This window comes from Chiloscyllium plagiosum, unplaced genomic scaffold, assembly GCF_037043375.1.
Source record: "Chiloscyllium plagiosum isolate Xiang-an unplaced genomic scaffold, Cpla_swu_hap1 HiC_scaffold_42, whole genome shotgun sequence".
NCBI lineage: Eukaryota > Metazoa > Chordata > Chondrichthyes > Orectolobiformes > Hemiscylliidae > Chiloscyllium > Chiloscyllium plagiosum.
The window spans coordinates 16,498,830-16,521,778 of NW_028270180.1; the positions used below are offsets into that span (position 1 = coordinate 16,498,830).

The window sequence follows — 22,949 nt, forward strand, 5'->3', positions numbered from 1 at the left end:
ATAATTGTACAGGCTTCCACTTTCCATTTTAGTGTGTGCATTCTACAGTTATTTTCACTGATATGCATTTTTAAAGTATCACAAATCTGTTTTAATTTTAACTTTCTATTCTATTTCTTCTGGTTAAGGCTCTTTCCCTTTACCTGGAGTTAAAAGTCTTGGACCATCATGATGGCCAATAAAAGAAGTGTTGATTGCATGGACTCGCTTATTTATAGTAAGATGCCACGATTGGAGAATGACCAGAATGGGTTATCAACAGGACTTTATAAACCCAGTCCCCTATCTAGTTATGCTGCTGAAAATCCCCTCAAGTACACTGGATCTTATTTAGCATATCATCTTCAAAATCGTGATGGAACAGATTCACAAGGTATCTGGAACCAGGCCCGACCATGCGTGCATCATATGGGTGGTCCAAACACCCAGTCACCACCAGGTCAAGTTTCAAGTCTCAACAATCGCTCATATCAGACAGAACATGAAACTGTATCCCGACCATTTCAGCCATCTGTGAACGCAAATGATAAACTTGACTTGGTCAAAGATTTAATGAATGTTCGATCAAAATGGGTCACTTTCGTTGAACGGCAGAAGAATTTGAGAAAAGGCCAAAATCTCCCAGCTGTGCTCTGCTCTTCTGCAGCTGGAAAACACAGTTTACATTCGTCTGCTTTATCTACAGTTGGTAACTCTGCAAATGTAGCATTCCCACAACCAGTGTATAGGAATAGTGTCTGTTGTTCAGGAGTTGGTTTCTCTTTGGAAAATTCAACAGATCATTTTTATAGAAGAGGACAGGAAACTGAATGGAGGATGCCACCTCCTGTTACTTCCAGTTGTTTAATTGTGAATAACAGTCAACTGATGCACAGTCAGCAATATGCTAATCCGCTTGCGAAAAATAATTCATTGCATAGTGGATCTGGCAATATACAGATTAGCTCTGTGGGCCGAATCACCAAAGAAACTGGGAAATCACCTGGAGTGCGTTCATCCCTATGTCGAGGATATGGAACTTACACTAGTAGTGTTCTTCAAGATCCCAGATATCCTGTGCTTTCATATGAAAACTCTAATGGAACTGTACCAGGTCATAGCGGCACATCCATACATAACATCCAAGACTTGCAGAAAGCTCCCTTACATCCATTTGGGACGACTCAAGGGCAACAGATGCAACCATCTTTGTATCGTGATAAGCCATCACCACCGAAATATCCAGTGCCAATTCAACCAAAGGTTTTGCACTCTCTGAACACTATTTCAAACCAGCAAAGTGTGGGTAGTTACTCATTGTTACATCCACATAGCTACAAAGCCCAAATGGGAAATTATCCAGTGCCAGGGGCAAGTGGGCGGATGCCTGTACCCAGTTCCCCTTATGCAAGCCAGCTTGTTTCAGAGAATCCTTATGCACAACCATCTGAATCTTTTGGGTATGCTGCTCGTCATCCTCCTCCGCCACCAGAGCAACAGAAAAGTATCTCTGCGACTGGTCCTTTGATTCATCCTGTATCACAGCCTGCAACACACTCAACTGAGTTTGAGCAACAGAGTCCTCCTGGAAACAAAGTTGCTTCATCTCTCCAAGATCCAACTAATGCAAAGCATCTTTCACCAGACCTGTTGCGTTTCAGGCCTCGCATCGTTGCACAAACAAATGAACGATGCTACAATTCATTAAATACTCTTTATAATTCGGAATATACTGGTCCGCAGCAGTTGATAAGCAAACACAGTGCCTTCCACCCTGTGCTATCTGGCAAACACTTGAAGGTGCCATTTGAGAGACCTGCTGGCTCCCCAGGTGACCAAAGACCAAAGGATATTTATCTGCAAGAACATAGCCCAGGCATCCACATTTCCCCTAAAGGTGATCAAGGTAGGTTTATATTCAGTAAAGAACCTGAGATCCTGAATAATAAACCAGTAGAAGTCAGATTGGCTAGCCCACAAAAAAGCTATACTGTAAGTCCAACCAGAAAAACATCTGTGATTAATTTCTCGCCTGCTTCCTCCCCTGCTTCTAATGAAAGCAAGAGATCAACCCCACCTCCTTCCCCTCCTATGCCAGTCATAAACAATGTGTTCAGTTTGGCACCCTACAAAGCCTACCTGGAAGCCACTGGTCTGTTCTTCTCAAAATGTCCAAACTGCGAACTAGATTGTGATAAATCATGTTCATGTTCTTTGAAAAATAAAACTCAAAGCAGCAGAAGTGATAGTGCCATAGATCTTGATTCCAGTACACCTGGCCCTAAAAGACTGGCAACAGACAGTAGTCAGTTGCAACCCAAGAATGGCGAACTGAAAACAGGTGACGCTTCTGTGCGTTTAGAATCTACAAATGAAAAAGGTGCATCTGAGGATGAGCTTAGGAAAACAGTAAGCACGAAGAACTGTTTAGATGTTCAGCATCAGGAGATTAATCTTTCTCCTAAATTCAATAGGCTTGATAAGGGCCTACCTCAGCAAAGTAGTAATAGTGCAAGGTGTATGGTTCACAGTGGTGATAGAAAGCTTGGGATGAACAAAATGGAAGATGAAATGGCCTTGGACCTAAGTACTAAATCAAAAAGTCCACCTTTGAATGTTATTCAACATGCCCTGGTTTCTGGTGAGTCTGGAGAAAAATTGAAAAGTACAAATGAAATATCAAATGAAAAAGAAAATACTATAGAATCTCAGAGTACTGAAGAGAAACGTGAAAGCACATGGCCATCTGAAGAGCATGGAACGAAGGCAGTTGTTGCACCCTCTAATGAATCCAGCAATGTAAGTGACCACCTTATTATAGAAATGAATAAGTATAAAATACTGAGACCTGTCCCTCCAAAGATTGGTGAAAATAATTCAACTCTGCCATCTGAAGACATTACTAAAGCTAAAAAAATTAGTTTGATTGGATCAGTTGATCCCTCTGCCTTAATTTTGAGACCCCTGAAACCTCTGAAGCGAATATTACCTGATGTGGTTAAATCAATTATGAATTCTAATCCTGAACCTTGCAAGCTATCTTGTGAAACCAAAGTGGACTCATCTTGTAATGGCAAGTTAATGCAGAACGAGAATGACACTTATAATTATTTTGTACATCTTCATCAGTCCCTATGTGACATGATCACCCAGTCTGTGGCTGAAACCTCTGAAGAGGTTTTGTGTGCATGTTTGCGGGACATTGAAGAGAAGGAAACTCCAAAATTGAGGTCTTCAGTAAAGTCAAAAAATGGTACAAGAAGCTTTGAAGCATTGAAGATGTCGAAAGCAAAAGAAATTTGGCGCAACTATGGCCACGTCCAGCAGACCCTACAAAAATTACTTTCCTACTTGGAAAGCTATATTTATTCCAGAACGTGCCCATTTCCCCATGTAATAAGGGCTGGCACAATTTTTATTCCAATATACTTAGTGAAGGAGAAATTATTTTCCAGCCTCAAGGGAGCAACAATTGATCAAGTTTTCCAGGAGCACAAAATAGAACTAAGACCAACGACCCTTTCAGAGGAGAAGAAACTGCAGACAGAGTTACAGCTTCAAAGGTGTTCTTCCAGACTAATCAAGCTGCTTTCCTTAAAGCAGTTACCTGAAATCTATCAAGATCTGCTGGATGTTCTGTGGCATTCTTGTGTGAAAATTCGTCTTGGTGAGTATGTTTAAACTCTAATGTGTGCAAAAAAAAAGTTCTTAAGGGCCGTCTAATCTTAAGCAATGACCTTATTCTTTGTAACTTGAAGATTTTTGAAAACTCCATGTGCTAAAATAAGGGTTTTTTCACATTAATGAACAATCTATCTCTTTACATAATTATAGCCCAGCATCTTAATATCACTTCTAAACCAGCTATTAAACTTGCCTGTCATTTTTCATCACACTTCCCAAATGTCCAGTTATTTGCCTTTGTAAGAATAAACTTGTTAACTCTGCATACTGCACATTATTGCAAAGTGCACATTTCCTATTTTTTCCTGATTAAAAATACTAATATTACATCTTCTAGAATAAGTTTATTAAACCTGTCATCACTAATGATAAACTAATCTTGTTACTTTTCTTTTGGTGCAGAAATACTATAACAGCCGTCAAACAGTTAACTTGGAAACTGGAACTGACCAGCCTTCTGAAAAATATCCCATGTAGAAGTTTTCCACATAAACCCATATGTTGTAAAAGCTTGTCTTATAACTGTGGTGCAGGTTACTTTTGAACAGACAGTATTAAATTGTCCCTGTTTAAAATATTTGTTCCTACTTTAATTCCTTTTGATTTGAAAAGACTGGGCTTTCATGTTTTAAGCAAAAAACAATAATGTTAATTTTTTTTATGGATGGGAAAGAATGTATAATTGTTTACATTACAGGTTGTCTTTGAATTGGGTGACCACTTTGATGTTTACTTTTCCAAAATAAAACACGTTTGGTCATGAGTTGCAGTTTGGAAAGAAGTGCACATTTCAATGTGATGGCCTGATTAAGTTTTTAAGGACCTGAGTGTGAGTGAATACCATCCTCCAGTGATTCAATTTACTCTTTTGTTCACTGGGCAGCATTTGGGTAGAGGACATAGGAAGGAGCTAGTGCTTCTTTGGATATATAGCACATTCTATAGTGATGAAGAGACATTTCCCTACAACTGCTTTTTTTCCTTTATGCAGTATTCCAAACTGCTGGTGCTGTACCATCATTTTTGTTTTGCCCAGTAAAACAATGGCTCACTAAGTGCTACCAAAACTTTGATGGGCTAGTCCTTTGAGAGTAGAAAGTTAATGTTGTGAGTAGAGTTGTCTCTAAGAATGGTGAATGTTTCAGTTTTGTGTTACCAAGGTGAATATTATTTCTTTAAGAAAAAGTGCTACATCATTTCAAAACATTATACTTTGTAAGTTACTTTTTCAAGTTCTCAAAATGACTACAATTTGCTGACTATATAATTGCTGGGCCAAAACCCTGGAACTTCCTTCTGAAGAGCATTGTGGCTGTCTTTACACAAAAGATTGCAGTTGTTCAAGATGGCAGCTCGCCAATGGGCAGCACAGTGGCTCAGCAGTTAGCACTGCTGCCTCACAGCACCAGGGACCTGGGTTCGATTCCAACCTAGGGCAACTGTCTGTGCCGAGTTTGCGCATTCTCCCTGTGTCTGTGTAGGTTTCCTCTGGGTGCTCCGGTTTCCTCCCACAATCCAAAAATGTGCAGTTAGGTCAATTGGCTGCGCTAAATTCCCCGTAGTGTTCAGGAATATGTAGGTTAAGTGCATTCGTCAGGAGTAAACATAAGGTAGGGGGAGTGGGTCTGAGTGGATTACTCTTCAGAGGTCCTGTTTCCACACTGTAAGGATTCTATGATTCTAATGCTTTCTCCAGCACAATCAGATGAACAGTAAATGGCATCCAGATCCCATGATCGAAAATATTTTTAAAAAAAGAACATAGAAGTAGGATCAGGAGAGGATCATGCAGTATATCAAGCCTGGTCCGCCATTTGGCATGATCATAGTTAACTTTAGACTTGCCTACCAGCTCTCCGAATCGTTTTTTGATTTCCTGAGAGATCCAACATCTGCCCATCTCAACCTTGGATGTATTCAAGAAGGTTAATTTGAAATTTCCAACTCCACTTAGCTACCTGCAGGATTGTTCCTAGGATTTTGGTAGCATATATGAGCTAGCTGTCAGCATTATAGTGTATAATAGTTGTAAACTTTTTGTTTTGTTTACCTTTATTATTTATTTTCAAATTTTCTTTGTGTGCTCCCTCTCTGTCTCTGTCATGCTGACTTGTGGTTCAGTCTAAATAATGTTTGCAAGAACCAGAGTGGATTATTTAGTCACTCAAACCCTGTTCTACCATTCCATTAGATCATAGCTGATCTGTAATTTTAATGACTATACTCACTTTTGCCTCATATCTGCTTAATATCTTCAGCTAGCAGAAAGCTGTCAATCCCTCTGTTGATTTTCAGCTGGAGTTATCGAATGCTATTTGTGTGAGTTCTAAACCTGTACTAATTTCACTTCTGGAATATCTAGCTCTTAATTTTTTTTAAAAGATTCCCTTCACAGTTCTATACTTCCTAACCAATGGAAATAGTCCTCGCTTGCTATCTTGTTTCATTTAATATTTTGACCATCATAATCTTACAAACTCAACAGTAGTACATCCATGATCACTCCTCTTTGCTGAATTCTTAGGATTCAGGTATCCATCTGATCAATTGCCTTCTGGATGACTGTATCAGATGCCTTCCAGAACTGTATACAAAAACATTGCTTCTCTAGTAACCTATTTAAACAATTCAGTCAGACTTGTCAAATGTGATCTACCTTTTTAAAAAATCGGGACTCTTTTGATCAACTAAAAGTTAAGATATTGAGTAATCCTGTTGTTAGTTTTGACTCTGGTGATTTCCAGATGACTGACATTAGGTTAACTGAGCAGTGATACCTTGGTTTCCTTTTGTCACGTATCTTAAATATGATGTCATAGGCAATTTTGCAATCCGAATGAACAGTTATTGAATTGAGAGAACTTCGTAAACTATAATATTTCAGTGTTCTCACCTATTTCCTTTAATAGCCCAGGATTGATGTTAAAGTACCTATTCGAGACAGCTCAGGGAATCCCTAATGGACTGGACCTGTAAGCCTCTCTCTTGGTTCGTCCTGGAGATCATACTCTGTAGTAGTCTGGAATATAAAACTCTTACAGACAGTTTAGTTTAAATTATTACCTTTATTTGCCAATGGCCCCAGCGTTACAATATAACACAGATACCTACAAGCCAGGCTTGAGCTAAGGTTTTAAAACCATTAGCAGAGTAGCAGCGCCAGCTCCTATCCCTAAGAGTGCTCCCTTTATTGCTGCAAACAAGCTGTCTTGAGACAGAAATTTGTACTGAGATTTCAAAAGCGCCACATGTTCTTAATCAGGTAAGCAGTAATAAAGTGGCAAATGTTTGTAGAGGAAGAGAAATCGGTCTGAGCATGCTTGACTAATTAAGCTACATTCTGGATCAGTGGTGCTGGAAGAGCACAGCAATTCAGGCAGCATCCAACGAGCAGCGAAATCGACATTTCGAACAAAAACCCTTCATCAGGAATAAAGCTACATGCACATCAGAGTGATCAAGCCAGGCCAAAAGTCCAATTGCCTTGGCTAGATAAGCTTCCCTTTTAACAGTACATCATAACGAGGGACTAGTCTAAACTATGTGGAAAAGGTCATGAAGTAACCTCGCTCAGCTAACGTACCTAGTACCATTGTCCTACAGCATGGCTTTTTTTAAAATCACCTTAGATTACCAAAATGCAAATTATATTCATAACATTCCTGAATCTCGAGCTCCAGTGAACAACACACAAACATTCAATCCATGACAATCAAGTGTACGCTCAAATCAGGCCACAAAGAGTTCACCTTTCCATCAGTTTCTATCCTGTCTCTCGCTGTCACGTATGAACATTTTCCAACTTTCTTACTATCTCAGTTTCAGCCTTTGTTTTCCTAGCTTTTTAAGGGTAATGAGGCATTCACATTCCAGAACAGTCAAGATTAGGGAGCTGAGCTCATAAATCCAAATCGGTTCAGTGTGATATACATGAAAATGTATTAGGATTGTTCTATTATGTGCACATTCTACTCAGCTTAATTAAATTAAAAGTTATTTTCCTATTGAGTATGAGTTTTGTTCAGAGTCTTCAATATAAACCAGAAATTGTTATCCAACATCCAACTGTAAAATATGCACAGCTTCCACTAGTTTCTTCATTAGTGCCTCACCCTTACATGAACATTTGATGATTCTCAAATGTTAATTTGGCTATCTGACATGTTGACCTGTTCTTCAACTATAGATACTGATGCAAAATAATTAATCAATATACCCACCATTTTCTTTGACAAATATCAACTTTCAAGCAACTCACATCGCTGCTGACATCCCTTCAGTTTTTATATTTGCACAGTTACGTTTTTGTTATCTATTACAAAGCTTCAAAGTTTTATTTTTAGCTTCCAGCTGTTTTTGTATCCTTTCTACTTGCCAGGATTGGTACTTTCTTGTGTATCTTTTTCCTGCTTTTACACTTGGGTTCTTGTTGTTTGTTGCCTCATTTAGCCATGTTTTTTATTGCTAGGTAGTGCTGTTGTTCCTTGTGGTATAAGCTGGATCTGTATCTATAATATTTTTGAACATTTCCTACTGACCAGTTTTATCCATTAGTTCATTGTGATTATTGTCTGCTTCAGTGTAGTGATTCAGCTTAGTTAATCCAGAATCTCATCCCTGATTTGTGGATCCCCTCTTTGGAATTCTCTGTTGGATTACGATTGCTATTAGGTAGATGTTCATGCATGGTTAGGTTGTTCATTAGTCGATTCAAAATTGAATCGCTGACTGTTAGTACTGAGATGGATTGTTGCAGAAAACCATTCTAGATATACTCAAGAAATTCACAGCTTTTCTTATGTGTAGTAGCCTGTGTCCCAATCTTTATATAAAAGAGAAAATTCTCCATTAAAACCACCTAGCTGGTTAATATTTGCAGTTATACAATTTACCACTTTGCCACTCCCAAAGCTGTACACTCACTCCATTCGTACGTCCTTTCTCTACAGTAAAATAACTCACTGCCTGCTTACTTTTGATTATGTTCACTTATTATTTAGTAGGACGGCACAATGGTTAGCACTGCTGCCTCACAGCGCTAGAGACCTGGGTTCAATTCCTGCCTCAGGCAACTGACTGTGTGGAGTTTGCATATTCTCCCCATGTCTATGTGGGTTTCCTCCCAGAGTCCAAAAATGTGCAGGTTAGGTGAATTGGCCATGCTAAAATGCCCGTAGTGTTAGGTGAAGGGTAAATGTAGGGGAATGGGTCTGGATGGGTTGCTGTTCAGGGTCAGTGTGGACTTGTTGGGCCGAATGGCCTGTTCCCACACTGTAAGTAATCTTAAAAAAAAATCTTTAAAAAAGTCATTTTTTGCTAATCCTTCTGGGTCTTTTAAAACTTGGTGCATGTAGACTTCAAGTCCCGATTATCTTAGTCATGTTGCAATAAAGACTGTCGTACTATGCCTTTCTTTTCAACGGTATAAAGAAGCTTAGTTGTGCTGCTATTCAGATTTAATATTCATGCCATATTTCTTAATCACATTCCACCTCAGCATACCTAAAGCTCAATTTCATGACTGTTCCTCTACTGTTACTGAACTATATTATCTTTTTACATCAGAACCTCTCTACCCTGTACCCCATTCCACTTATTACCTTAAAGTCCATGTGAGGCACTTGCTTTCCATCTGGCTCAATAGTGCAGTTCCTTCTGGTGTCACCTTCCATTGAAACAGAACTACATAATTCCTTTAGCTATCTGCTCAATCTTATCCATTTGCCAATTTATAGGTGTCTCAGTAATATTTCAGATTATTAATTCTTGAGGTGCTATTAATTGTCAGTCTTTGGGACTTCAAATGCCTGTAGTGTCAACAGCATCTGAGAGAAAAATGACAAGTTTGACAGAATTATAAGAATTGAAAGAAAATAATGCACCAGAAAGTCACTTTAGAATTCTTAACTTATTTGTAAAATCCTAACCAACTGACTTGGACTAATGGCAAAGAGTTGCAGAATATTGAGATGTGAGCATTTACACTTTTGTTTTGCACACCATGGTGATAGCTGTCTTGATCTGGGCTTCTGAGGTAGCATTTTGACAGCTCCTTTTGGCAATCTCCAGCAGCTTGATTTTTACTTAGTTTACTCCATTCATCCCTCATTTACTGCAGTTTGTGAATTTCAAATTCCTGTAAATAATGAGAACTATCTCCATAACATTTTAGAGTTTCCAATACTTCATGTTTTGAAGAGTTCCCTCAGCCATTTTTCTCTGAAATGTGAGTTTTATTCTGGGCCACATTTATCATGTCATATCACTCAGATATGTGCCATCCTCCCTCCCCTCACTTGTCTTGATTGAACTGTAAATTGCCAGCCCTGTTACTGGCTTAGTCTAAGAGTGTCAAGATTTCCATCAGAGGCTATCTTTGTTTACAGATTCTATGTTGTTCTTTGAATGTGGCATGTCTATCTGTCTTTCCCACTGCTCCCAGTTAATTTCTTCCTCTAGGCTTGACATTCAATCCAATGCTCTAATCCCTAGTTAGCTTCTGTTCAGTTTGTTTCTTGATGCCATTCAAGGGTAATTTTATGCCCTGGGCCTGTTTCTTTAAAAAAAATTGGATTGGAACTAGCAAGTCACTTCATACAAGATGCATTACATAGTTCTTACAGACTCATTCTTTATCGAGTGTTGGATGTATTTGATGCCCAGAAATTACTGATTAGGCTGGACTACTATCTCCTACATCACCAATCTTACCCACTGCTAGTGACCATTTATTCTGCTTTACGTTTTGCTGTATTCTTCATTCATCTCTCAACGTTATACAATGTAATTATGCCCTTATTACTTTATAGTTGCTGTCAATGTGAAATAGGAGCTGGTGTTTTGTCTCTGTCAATGTGGTTTATATGGCTTCTAGTTTACCTTCCTCTTTTTGAAGACAGTGACTGTTAATAGGAAAATTCTGTAGCTGTCTGTGGTAGTTCAACATCTTGGCTATATGGCAGTCACTCAAGTGCCCATCTTAGATTCTAGATGGGCTTTGGGGACAAAGATTGGATCATTGCCAAGACTTATTTAGCCCTCATCCAATATCCGTACGTTTACTTTGCAGAGAGACATTGGGCAACAACCAGGAGCAGAAACCTGCCAGGCCTGCAGCTTGAGGCTGACAATGCTGCTGTCCTAGCTGAGATCGGAAAACTGAGTTCAGACCAGAAATTGAATCTAGGATCATCTTGATCTATTTAGGTCTATCGAGCTGTCCAGTGAGTCATTAAGGAGCAATGAACATTTATTAAAACCTTCAGAGGAAGGTGCTTACACCTATTCTTCCATCTGTACTCTTTATAGCTAACTTTTGCAGCTGTATTTTGTACAACACAACATTGCCAACAGGAAATTCTAATATACTGTAGATTCCTGGGTAGGGGTTATTTGTTTAAGCCATTTGTCTTTTAAAGCTGGATTATTATCTCATTTGGGAGTTCCTACCTTGCCCTGGAGGTTCAGTAAATTACATTGCTTTATGACCAGCTAACATTTATCTGATGGCTCTGACTTAAGCAGTGTATTGCTTTTCTAGGCAAGGTAAAAGTCACCTTTAACTATTCCTGCCAGGCCCAGTGTCAGCAGCAGTAGGTCAGACATCCGTTTTACAACCCTCCTAATTTACCTAGTCAATGGAAAAGGTAAAACTGGCAGCTGACCTAATGTTGTCAACTTCCTGGCTGGTAGAAATTGATTAAATAAACCGTTGGTTTTGGTGTTGTAACTGCTTCACATCCTATTCTTTTCAGTCCTGATTTTACGTTGGAACACAGTTTCCATGATTGGGCACTTCCAACGAAATAATATTGACACATAATTTCTCATGTCTGCATGGCAATCTTCCTTCAGTTTTGGAATCAAAGTGAGCTGCATTTGTGACCAACATTAAAATATGTAACCTTGAAGTATCTGCAAAAATGGTCAGACTAAGTTACTAATTATTGCATAATAAAAACCAAAAGAACTGCAGATGCTGTAAATCAGAAACTGAAAAGCTCAGCAGGTTTGGCAGCATCTGTAGAGAGAAACCAGAGTTAATGTTTTGGATCGAGTGATCCTTCCTCAGAATCTTCACTTGACCCGAAATATTAATTCTGATTTCTGCCCACAGATGCTGCCAGACCTGAGTTTTTCCAGCAAGTTCTGATCTTGTTACTAATTATTGCACGTACTTTGACCTCAGTACCCAAGTAAATATGCAGTGTGGCAAATTAATCTAGGCTCTCAACTTTTAAATTCCCATTCCACTAAAGTGCCACACTTCACAAGAGATGATATATCAAGGAGCATTGACTTGTGTAATTCAAAGAATGAGACTATTCTTATAGCAAATTTCTTATCTTCTGCAAACATTGTTCTAAACTGGGAGCTTGGTCTTGGATTGTTTACATTTATAATGGTTTAATGTCAAACTCTCATCCTGCTATTTGGATTATCAGGTTGAGGTTTTGACATCCTAGTCACAAATTGGGTGCATTTGTTTCTCTTTTCAAAAATTGCTCTATGGGGATAATAAAAGGTTGTATGTACTCACCTTTCCTTTGCATGAAGCAAATGTCATTAATTGGGGCTGGCACGCTGAGTTTGAAATCTGCTTTTACACCTTGCAGTGATGAGTATATGATGCAAACTTTGGAGAATCCTAGAACCTTTTGTCAAGATTTGAGGATATCTGTCTTAATCTTTTATTACATCTTTGCATACAAGCCTGAATCTAAATTCAGTTTGGAATTTGCTAGGTTTTTATGTCCCTCAAATTGAAAGCCAGATATTGAGATTATTACTGCCAGGTAAAGAAATCAGATTTTGTCAAACACAGCTGTCATATTGGTTATAGGCCAGCAATTTGATACTTAAAAATATTTTATACTTAGAAAACAATATTGAAGCAACCTAGTTGGAATATTAGACTTAAATCTTACATTCATAGTTAAAGATCACTATAAATAAATTTATTTTTTGCAGATCTACCTTCACATGTTGGTCTAGATGCTCCAGTGCAGGTATCTGTTAACCAGTGTTTTGAATCCTGTAGCACTTTTTTGTTTTCTTTCTTAAACATTTCATTGTGTATTTGCAATATTAACAGGGCAATTTTCTTTGCTTTTAACCAAGGTGAACAAAGTGATGAAAACATGAAGGAAGCAACTCTGAATCCAGCTGATAAGAATGCTAATGAAAATCATTGCGCAGAGCCTAGTTCTGTAGACATCAGAAACGAAACAGTAGCAAACACTGCCTGCTCAATAGGGAAGCCTGACAATGGAATCGCAACAGCCAGACATAATGCAAACCCTAAGAAAAGACGGAGGAAGATCAGAGCTACAACATCGTCCATAAACTGTAACTCTAAATGTACTGATTCAAGCAATAGTTCACAATCTATACAGACAATAAAGCCAAAATCTGTACACCATTTAGAAAAGAAATCCTGCACACAGATTGATCAAGATGCTGGTACAGCACGGTCAAGCAAAGTGTCCCAGTCAGAACCTAGAAATTTACAGAAAAGAAGAGGAGTTTACAATGAAAAGGCTCTCATGAAAGGCAACTTTGAAAGGAAGGGCACTACTTTGGTGGTTCGACTAAATCGGGTGACTGTTAATGAGGACAATAAAGGGACAAACGTTTCCTGCAGTAGAAAGATCAAAAAATCTCAAATGCCAATAAATAAAAAGAATAATGGAGCACTGAGGCCAACTAGAAGCACATCTAAAGTTCTGCATCTTCGCGGCTCAATTGTGCGGTTAAAGTTTCAGAAACCGAGGCAAACTGCTCTGCATAGAAATTTAGTGCTGAAGTCGATTGTTGCTGCGAGAAAGCCTATATTAACACGTACTTCTCAACGACTGGATCAGAAAATAACTAAACCCCTTTCTTGTAGAAAACGCCAAGGCAAGAAATACCCAAATTTAGTGGGAAAACGTATACGACATCTGTATGAGGAAAAGGATAAATCAGAATCCTGGTATAAAGGTGTAGTGGTTCGAGTGCATGAAAAGCACCAGAATCCTTTACAAACTGTGTACGAGGTTAAATATGACACTGAACCTGACTGGCAGTACTACCTTGAACTCTTGCAGGATTATGAAAAAGGGTGGCTAAGAGTTGATGACTGACTTGTAAAATTAAGCACTGTGCTACCTTCTTTGTTTCCATATCTCTAATGGTAATTACACAGGCTAAAGTAAAATAGAATTGTATATGCCATCCAGGAAAGTAATTCATCAGGTCTTCATTATTTTGTTTATTTAGCAGGGCAATAAAAGATTGCAGCAGTTCCCACATTCTCCTTAAGATTTAAGTGCAGGGTCCTTCAAAATTACAGTGCAAAATATTAGAGACCAATTTGTGTGAGGATTTTTGCATTGCAGCACGGCCAAGAGGTAGCATTGTCAGTTCACATTACAAAGCTAGAAAATATTTTGAATACTATGATGTCAATAACTTCTAAAAATGCTGGAATGGAATTCAATGCAAATGTTTCCCTAGTCAAGTTAACTAAAGATAAAAGGTCTCTATGTCCCAAACTATTTCATTCAACAAAAATCAGTGATGTTCCACTCATCCTACAGTAATTTCTGAGCTAAGTATCAATTTTTTTTAGGCGAAATTGTTTTGCACTGTTCTCTCCATTTTCTGTTCTTGTGCTGATTCCTTTGTCCACGTATGCTAGCAGCTGTCAGTCTTTGGCTCTGCTGCGATTCTTCATGTGTCAGCCAGAAGCAAGAGTTGATGTGATGTTTGGCATGGAGCGCCTTACAACCGTATCCAATTCCATTGCTGCTGGGTGCCTTTACAAGCATTTCTTAAGTGAAATTGTTGGAAAACCTTTGAAAGCTGTAAGCCTGGATCATCTTTTGTTCTATTCCCTAGCCAATGCTAGAGGTCGTTTGGGGACCTGTCAACCACATCCCCAATGAGAATGAGCTAACTCAGGACTAACTTGGACTATGATTTATAATTAACAGATGGTGCATAATACAAACTGGCAATCGTTGTGTATGTGTTTTTACAATGTCTATTCTTGTATGATAGCCATTCAAATTCAGTTCAGCAATTTGAATATGCAAGTTGGATTTAGATATAAAGTTAGTGTAGAACTTTCAATACTACCAGCACAATTGTTAACTGCTTCCCTCCCTCCTACCTGTGTACTGTCCGCTTTCATCTCCTAAGTGAGAACCTGGGTGTGAGCAGAAGCAGTTCCATGCAGAACCAGTGCTGCTTGTTGGTCCTCTGTTATTGAAGTATTTATCAAAGATGGGTGACCAGCACTATATAGGAGGCCTTTTTTGATTCAACGTTTAATCAAGTTTAAACCATTTTTTTTGTGGGGCAGTGATTCCACAAACAATTAGCAGTAAGTATTTTTAAATTCTGTCCTCTGCCCAAAGAAACCTTTGTGTTCATGATGAGTTTGACAAGTATGTTTATCTAAATTGTTACTGATGTACAGACTTAAGAAATTGGGGCATTGATAGCACAAATTGCATTAAGTAGTGTAGCTACACTGTAGTGTTTTTGTATGGACTTTTTGTAATAAGAAAATTAGCTAATTAAGTTAAAGTTGTTACATTTTCATGTTTCATCTGTTGATATTGAAATACTACATGAAATTGGGAGGTGAAAGAAACAGTGTTGCTAACTCCTTTCTGTGTATACTTTTGTATAAAGATTTCAAACCAGTTCAACGTTTTCTTGATTCTTTTGTGGTGTGAATTTATCTCTTATCTCTCACTTTGTTCCTGTTATGGTTCGATGCACTTCAGCTCTTGTAGAGGCTTACTTGATGCAAGGTTCATCTCCTCGGAGCCAAAGGCATTGCAAAGACTTGTTTAGCTGGTTAGAGAAATAAGTGGAGTTCTGCATGCAGTTTTACAAGATCTGCATTAATGATTGCAGCATTCTGTATTCTATAATAAGACAGTGTTAAAGAAAGTTTATCACTGCTAGTTGCTGAAGGACCTCTTTTATGTGCCTCACTGCCTTTTTCTGTCATAGGAAATGGTAGCAGCAAATCTGTGAACAAAGTCTCCGTAATCAAATGATAGTGAGAGTTTAAGTCAGTATATCAGGAAAACACTCTTTTTGCATCTCAAGTGCTTTAATTCTACTTGTGGGCTCAAAAGGAGCCTTTATTAACAACTCAACTGGAAGATGACCCCTTTGTCAATGCAGTCTTTTACAACTTGTTCATTTTTCAAGGTTTAAACCTGTGATTGGACATGAGAATGATACTACTGAGAATGGAAGTCACCTCACCTGGTTAGGATAAAAGAAAAAGAGCAACTGGAATCTTAAACTTCTAATAAATATTGACTTAAGTTTGTGATTTCTCTCTTAACTCTGACAAATTCTTCCATTCACAAAGTCTTCTACCTACTTTCATGAGTATTGCCAACATTTGAAGTCCCAAAATGAAGTCCGCAGTGGTGTGGGCCATGCCGTTCTTGCAAAAGCATCAAAACTTGCCTCCCAGCTGCAACTGTTTTTGAACACACTAATGTTTACTCACTGGCACCTTTATCTGACTTTGTTGCTTCCTGGGTGTGCCTGAGCTGCTGCTTCTTCTAGAATGACATGGTGTTCTGGTGGGAGTTGTGAATTAGGATGTTTTCAAATGATGGGTGTGGCTGACTTCTTCCTCCAAGACGACACCCTTTGGAATGATCACATACAGGCGAGTTTATGAAGCCAAGTAAGCATTACTGAGTAAACAGCGCAAAGAGCATATACGATGAGACTTGCTGCCAGCTTTACCTTCAACCTTGCCGTTTACCAGAGCCTGTCAAACATCTATGGTCTTTTCCTGTGTTATAATTGTCCTGCAGGTGGCTTCCTGCAAACTTGCCTGTAGAACATGATCAGTATGAATGCTTGCACCGTAAAACATTTCCCATGCTGATGAGCAGAGTTGATACATTGTAACTTGAAAGGCAGCAGCGGTGAAGAATAGCAAGAGCCTTTGTAACCACCTGAGAGTTGGTGGCATAGATACTATGACATATACTTGTTTTCCTTGAGAAAATCATGCAAAATGACATTGTTATACCCATGTGCTGAAAGAAAGTGAATACAGAAGTGGATGAAGACTGAAGAGTTGACAAGTGTCTTGATGTTCCTTGGTTAACTTATATGGGAACACATGGGAATAGCCTGCAAGTTTGCTCTCAAGTGTTTCCTAGTTTCTCTTCAGATTGCATAAATCCTTCCCTCCAAGCCACTCGCTATCTTGGAACTGTTGCTAATGTAAATTCCTGAGATGCCTAACAGCACTCTCAAGGAGCCCACGCACACTGCAACAATTCAAGGAGATAGTTCATCACCTACCACCTCTAAGTCAAGTTGGAGTGCGTAACAAATTCTGGCCTAGCACCATCCTGTGAATAAATAGGTTGCTCTTCAATGTTCAATAATTCTAGCCTTTCTGTAAATGGAACTTTTACAGATACAAGTGGGACTCCTCTTAACTTCTTATTGCTACAAAACTAGTTATTGTTCTGTGGAAAGGGGAAACACCCTTTCCATGTCAACTTTGTCGAAGCCAATCAGGGTCTTAATATATTTCAATCAAGGTATATCTCACTTTCTAAACCCTAGTGAAAACAAGCCCAGCTGTCCAATCTTTCCTCAGTTATGTAATATTCACTCATTCACTTTGTGTCGCAAGCTGGGCCAGCATTTGTTCTTCACCCCTGCTTCCCTTGAGAAGATGGTAGTGACCTGTTTCTTGAACCACTGCAGTCCATGAGCTGTAGGTATACCCACGATGCTGTTAGGGAGGGAATGCCAGTATTTTGACCCAGCAACAGTGATATACTTCCAAGTCAGAATGTTGAATGGCTTGGAAGGGAACTTGCAGGTGGTAGTTTTCCTGTATATCTGTTGTCCTTGTCCTTCTAGATGGTAGTGGCAGTTGGTTTTGAAGGAGCCTTTAGTGAATTTCTGCAGTGTATGTTGTAGATTGTACAGACTGCTTCTGCTACTGAGTGGCAGCGGTGGAGGGAGTGGACATTTGAGGATGTGTCAATACAGTATTTTATACACATTCCAGGTTTCAATTTACTAAACTTTCTGAGCTTCTTTCATTGCATTTATTTCCTTTTGCGATGTACTGCCCACCATATAGGAGATACGGTCTCATCAATACCCAATATAACTGAAGCATAACATACTTTAATGTTAAATTCTTCTTGTATGAAACATAAATCAGTGGCCTCCAAAGTCTTGTTTACATGCTATGCCTCCATACTACCTTCTCACAACTCAACCTGTAGAACGTCAAAATCTGTCTCCACTTTGGAATTCTGAAGTTATTCTCCATGTGAGTAATTCTCTGCTTTCTCATTCATCCTGCCACGATTCAATGACAACTGCTACATCTATCTCAGCACACCTTTGACAGTAAGTCACCAGTCACAAATCTGTTATCAGAACAAGTCCATTACAATTGAGGCATGGTTGAAAGGCTAATGCATGTCCAAAAACCTCTACATATGACTGCAGCAAAGAAATATTAAGATCAAATTCCCTCATTCAACTGATTGTACTATTCAATATCATCATAAGAAATATCCTGTTTTTTAAAATCCTCACATCGGCAGAGGCAGGGAAAACCTGAATTTTGTGCAAAGCTGAAGAGTTACATTCAAACCAGTTTAAAAAAGGTGAAACTAAACTGCTGGAAGGCTTCTTATTCTAATCTATTGATATTTAGACCCATTGATCCTTGTGAAACCCACTTCATATTTGGCCACTGTCTCATCGCCAAAGCTCTTGAGCAGATTGATGTCTCACAGTCTTCTCTGTAAACCCATAACTTTATTTTAGAATTCTTACAATTAAATTATCTTTGAGGCTGAAATCTCTCCAAATTCAGCATATAGGTTGGGCTGATCACTAAAGACCTGTAAGAACAGAGTTTGGAGTGGAGTAGTCAAAATAAGGAATGACTGCCCTAATAATTTGGTTAGGTAAACGGAAGATGTTCTTTCCATTCCGTGCAGATAAAATGCAAATCTAGCAAAAGGACTTGCATATTAATCAGGTTATTGCAATGGTAGGTAAAGTTACTGCAAAGTGTTTGAAACAACCCAAAAAATATCCATAATATGGATGTCTGAGGTAGTCCAAACCATCTTTTATAGTATAGTTAACTCGAGTAGCAATTTGTATATCATGCACATTTTGAAACATGGTGTTCCAATGTATGAAATTAAGTTTGTCTTTAATACATCATTGACAGTATGATAACATACAACAGGAACATTACCAAAAGGACTAAATTTTCTTTATCCAGATTGCCTCAAAGTAATGGTGATCACCTTTGGTGTTGAACTTTATGGTGACTAAAAGTCTAATGTTTCTTAGACTACAGAACAGTTGCATTGATCAAATTTAAGAGAGCAAATTACATTGTTCCTTTCAGAATTGTTAGGTATTCAAGTTCTTCTGTTGTGATGTTCGGACTTGCTTCAGTGACCTCCAGCAAGGTGCTTCTTGATGGAAGTGTCTGTAACTCTTTCAACACCCATAGCATTGCTCCCAAAGTCCAGCTGAAAGGATATGTACAGTGAAATGTAAATGGAGCATAAACAATATTTGTTAGCATGAGTCATCAGACAAATGAGTGAAATCGTATTTAAGAACATGACCCCTGGGCTTGATACAAGCTGAAATAAAACAGCAAGACATTTGGACATTCAAAAGGCCTGCCAACAATTTGTTTAATTTGTTTTCAGGATATTTGGCAGTAAGTCCACCTCTTGACTCCCTGAAATCTGTCCATCGTCTACAAGGCACAAGTCAGGAGTATGATGGAATATATCCCAATTTCCTGGATGAATACAGCTCTAATAACATTTGAGAAGCTTGGTACCATTTAGTACAAAGCAGCCTGCTTGTTTGGCATCTTGCACCACCTTCAATATTTCACATCCTTCACTATTGATGCTCAGTAGCAGCAGCTGTGTACCAGCTACAAGATGCACTGGAGCAACTCACTAAAGTTGGTCTGAAAACACCTTCCATACTGACAGCCTCTACCATCTATAAGGACATGTACAGCAAAAATAGGGGGCCACCACCTTCTGCAAGTTTCTTTCCAAGTCATATACCATCCAGATTTGGAATTGCCATTCTTTCACTGTTGCTGGGTCAAATCCTGGAATCCATCCCTCTCTAACAATACTGTAGGTGTTCCTTTACATTAAGCACTGCAGTAGTTCATGAAGACTATATGATGTAGAAGCCGAAGTAGGCCATTCAGCCCTTCAAGACTACTGTTGTTTAATGAGACCATGGCTAATCTAATGATCCTCAACTCCACTCTCTGGCCTTTTCCCCAGAAACCTTGATTCCTTTACTGATTAAAAATCTGTCTATCTTGGCCTTGAATATACTTAATAAGCCAGCAACTACAACTCTGTAGTAAAGAATTTCACATTTTAAGAGAAGAAATTCCTCCTCATCTCTATCTTTAAAGGGTAACCCTTTATTCTGAGTTTGTGGTCCTAGAGTCTCCACAAGAGTCTCCACAAGAGTAAAAATCTACTTTCTACATCTACTTTGTCACATCCCCTACGAAACTTATATATTTAAATAAGATTACTCCTCATTCTTCTCAACTCCAATAAGTACAGCCACAACCTACTCAACCTCTCCTCATAAGACAATCCCTCTCTGCCTGTAATCAGCCTCGTCAACCATTTCTGAGATGCATCCAATGCTTGTTATCTTTCCTTTAATAACGGCCACAAAACTGTTCACAGTATTCCAGCTGTGACCTGATTATGCCTTGTACAGTTTTAGCGAACCCTCCTTCCTTTTAAACTCCATTCCCTTTGAAATAAAGGCCAACATTCCAATTGTTGAAGTTGTATGATAGATTTTTGGGAGACTTATGCATGAGGACTCTAAAACCCTTCAGTACTATAGTTTTCTGCAATCTTTCTTCATGTACCCACTCTATTTTTCCTGCCAAAGTATATAACCTCTCATTTTCCCATATTATAACACAAGAATGCAGCTCTCTACCACCGTATCCAGGGCAGCTGGGATAGATAATACATGTTGGCAGAGCTAGCAATAAACACATTCCCTTGTATGAATAATAAAGAAACATTTTGCAATGAAGTGACTTACTTTTCAAGGACACTTATAGTCAACCATGTAACTAAACTGAATCAGTGCTATTCCCTGAAGAACATAAGTTAACCAGTTAGGGTTTTGTTTTGTTTTGTAATGGCAGTTCAACAATACCTTGTTCACTCATTTCCCTATGTTCATAGACAGACAGATCATTGAATTCAATTCCACATCTTGAGATTTTTAATTTGTGATTTCTGAAATCTTAACCCAATATTATCACCTCCATAATGGTACCATACAAACTTCTACCAAATGCCAGAAAAGGATTTATTAATATGTTTGCCTGTCTGTTGAGCCTTTCTTGAGCATGAAAGAAACGACTCCAAAAATTGACATAGAGTCATAGAGATGTACAGCATGGAAACAGACCCTTCGGTCCAACTCATCAATGCAGACCAGATATCCCAATCCAACCTAGTCCCACCTGCCAGCATCTGGCCCATATCCCACCGGTCTGTTAATATACCCATCCAAATGCCTTTTAAATGTTGCTATCATGCTAGCCTCCATCACTTCCTCTGGCAGCTTATTCCATATACATACCACTATCTGTGTGAAAACGTGCCCCTCAGGTCTCTTTTATATCTTGCCCCTCTCACCCTAAACCTATGTCCTCTAGTTCTGGGGTCCTCCACCCCAGGGAAAAGACTTTGTCTACTTATCCTATCCATGCCCCTTATGATTTTATAATATTGTCAATGTGAGCATTTTCACCTTGGCTTTTATTTCAATTTTCCAAAAGTTTGAAGGTTTCTTTCATTCTGTTGTTGATCAATTCTAGTCCAGGGCATTTTTTTCCTGGATATATAAGCCACAGTTTAGAAAACAGATCAAATTCATCCGAAATTGCATGTGGAGCCAATGTCCTTTTTGCAAACCACATCAAAGAGATAAATGAAAAGAATTTGTTCTAAACTGTCTTTACTTAAATTATCTCAATTCTGAAATTAAACCAAAGCCCAAACTACATTCTAGCAGTTCTTCAAGTTCATCGTACCATGTGATCAGATTAAGTTGGGGATCTAGTATAAAGAAATGTTTTATTTGTAATTGAATGCTGTGTTTTTACAAACTTTTCAATCCCTCAATTGCTTCATGGCTCATATATCATGAAAAAACTATTGCTTTTAAATCAAAAACACTTTGCATTTCCTTGTTGAATGAGCCACTTGATTACATTTCTCAAAAGCATTCTTTCCTCAAAGGAGCCCATTCAGGTATTGAACAATACCCTCAGTATTATTCGGATGAGTTTTGCGGCTCTTTGACAAATCTTTTCAGTTTTCCTTTTTCTCATACCATGCTTCCATGACCTGCTTAATCTTCTGCTGCCTGCAATTTCATGCTAACTTCCTTGCTTTGGCTATGTTGTAGAATCAGTTGACCTTGCCTTTATATTTTGTTTCACAAAAGCAATGAAACCGGTCTTCGCTTGGCAGTAAGCTGGCTTGAGTTTGGGAACTCACCGGTCTATTGAGCTGAACTTTAACTTCTGTGCCCAGAAACTGGGCAGTAAGATTGGGTTTGACTTCCATACATTGGCTTTGGACTTTGTTCCCATTTTGTTTGGTGGACCATAGGCTGTAAATCCACTGCTCTATGTCCTTGAAATTTGTTCTATGTCCCTTTAAAAGCTGAAGTTAAGCAAATTAATGCATTTGAAGTAATTTTAGAGCCCATGAGAAAGAAAGGGACATAGAAACCATTGCAGGTCATTTATTCTCTAAAGCTAGTTCTATTACTTAATAACAGATGATCTATATGTTGAGTTTATTTTCCATTTACCTGTTGCTCATTTCTTTGGATTGGATCTATGTGGTTCATTTTCTTGGGTCTTACTGTTGCACTGTTATCACTGGAGACATTGTGTCCAATATGGATTTTCTGCCTGCCTGAATGACTACCAGTAGACTCTTCCCACAACTCAATGCATAAAACTGGCCATCAACTGAAGAGTCCAGCTGTCAGTTTAAATCTTGCTGTAACTGGGCTTGTGTATTCCCAAGCAGGGGCATCCCACCGCCTCTTTTTGCACTCCTGGTACTTGCTTGGGCAGTTGTAACCACACTTGGACAGAAGCAATGTTTAAGGACAGAGCTAACAGTCAGGTCTCACAATGGGAAAGTGTG

At 38.7% G+C, this 22,949-nt stretch overlaps 1 protein-coding gene across 9 annotated transcripts in view; it reads left to right on the forward strand.

The window, feature by feature from the left end:
• The window catches only part of prmt2ip (PRMT2 interacting protein), an 89,189-nt gene extending 73,832 nt beyond the window's left edge, over window positions 1–15,357 (forward strand). For 7 of the 9 annotated variants that reach the window (XM_087982068.1, XM_043680622.2, XM_043680626.2 and 4 more), the window contains 2 exons: window positions 129–3,646; window positions 12,784–15,357. In XM_087982068.1, the coding sequence (XP_087838194.1) occupies window positions 169–3,646; window positions 12,784–13,787 (4,482 nt within the window). In that variant the 5' untranslated portion in view covers window positions 129–168 and the 3' untranslated portion in view covers window positions 13,788–15,357. Of the gene's footprint in view, window positions 1–128; window positions 3,647–10,732; window positions 10,935–12,633; window positions 12,672–12,783 lie in introns of all 9 variants that reach the window. The other 2 variants (XR_006309837.2, XR_006309838.2) reach the window with 2 other exon arrangements.
• The last annotated feature ends 7,592 nt before the right edge of the window (window positions 15,358–22,949 follow it).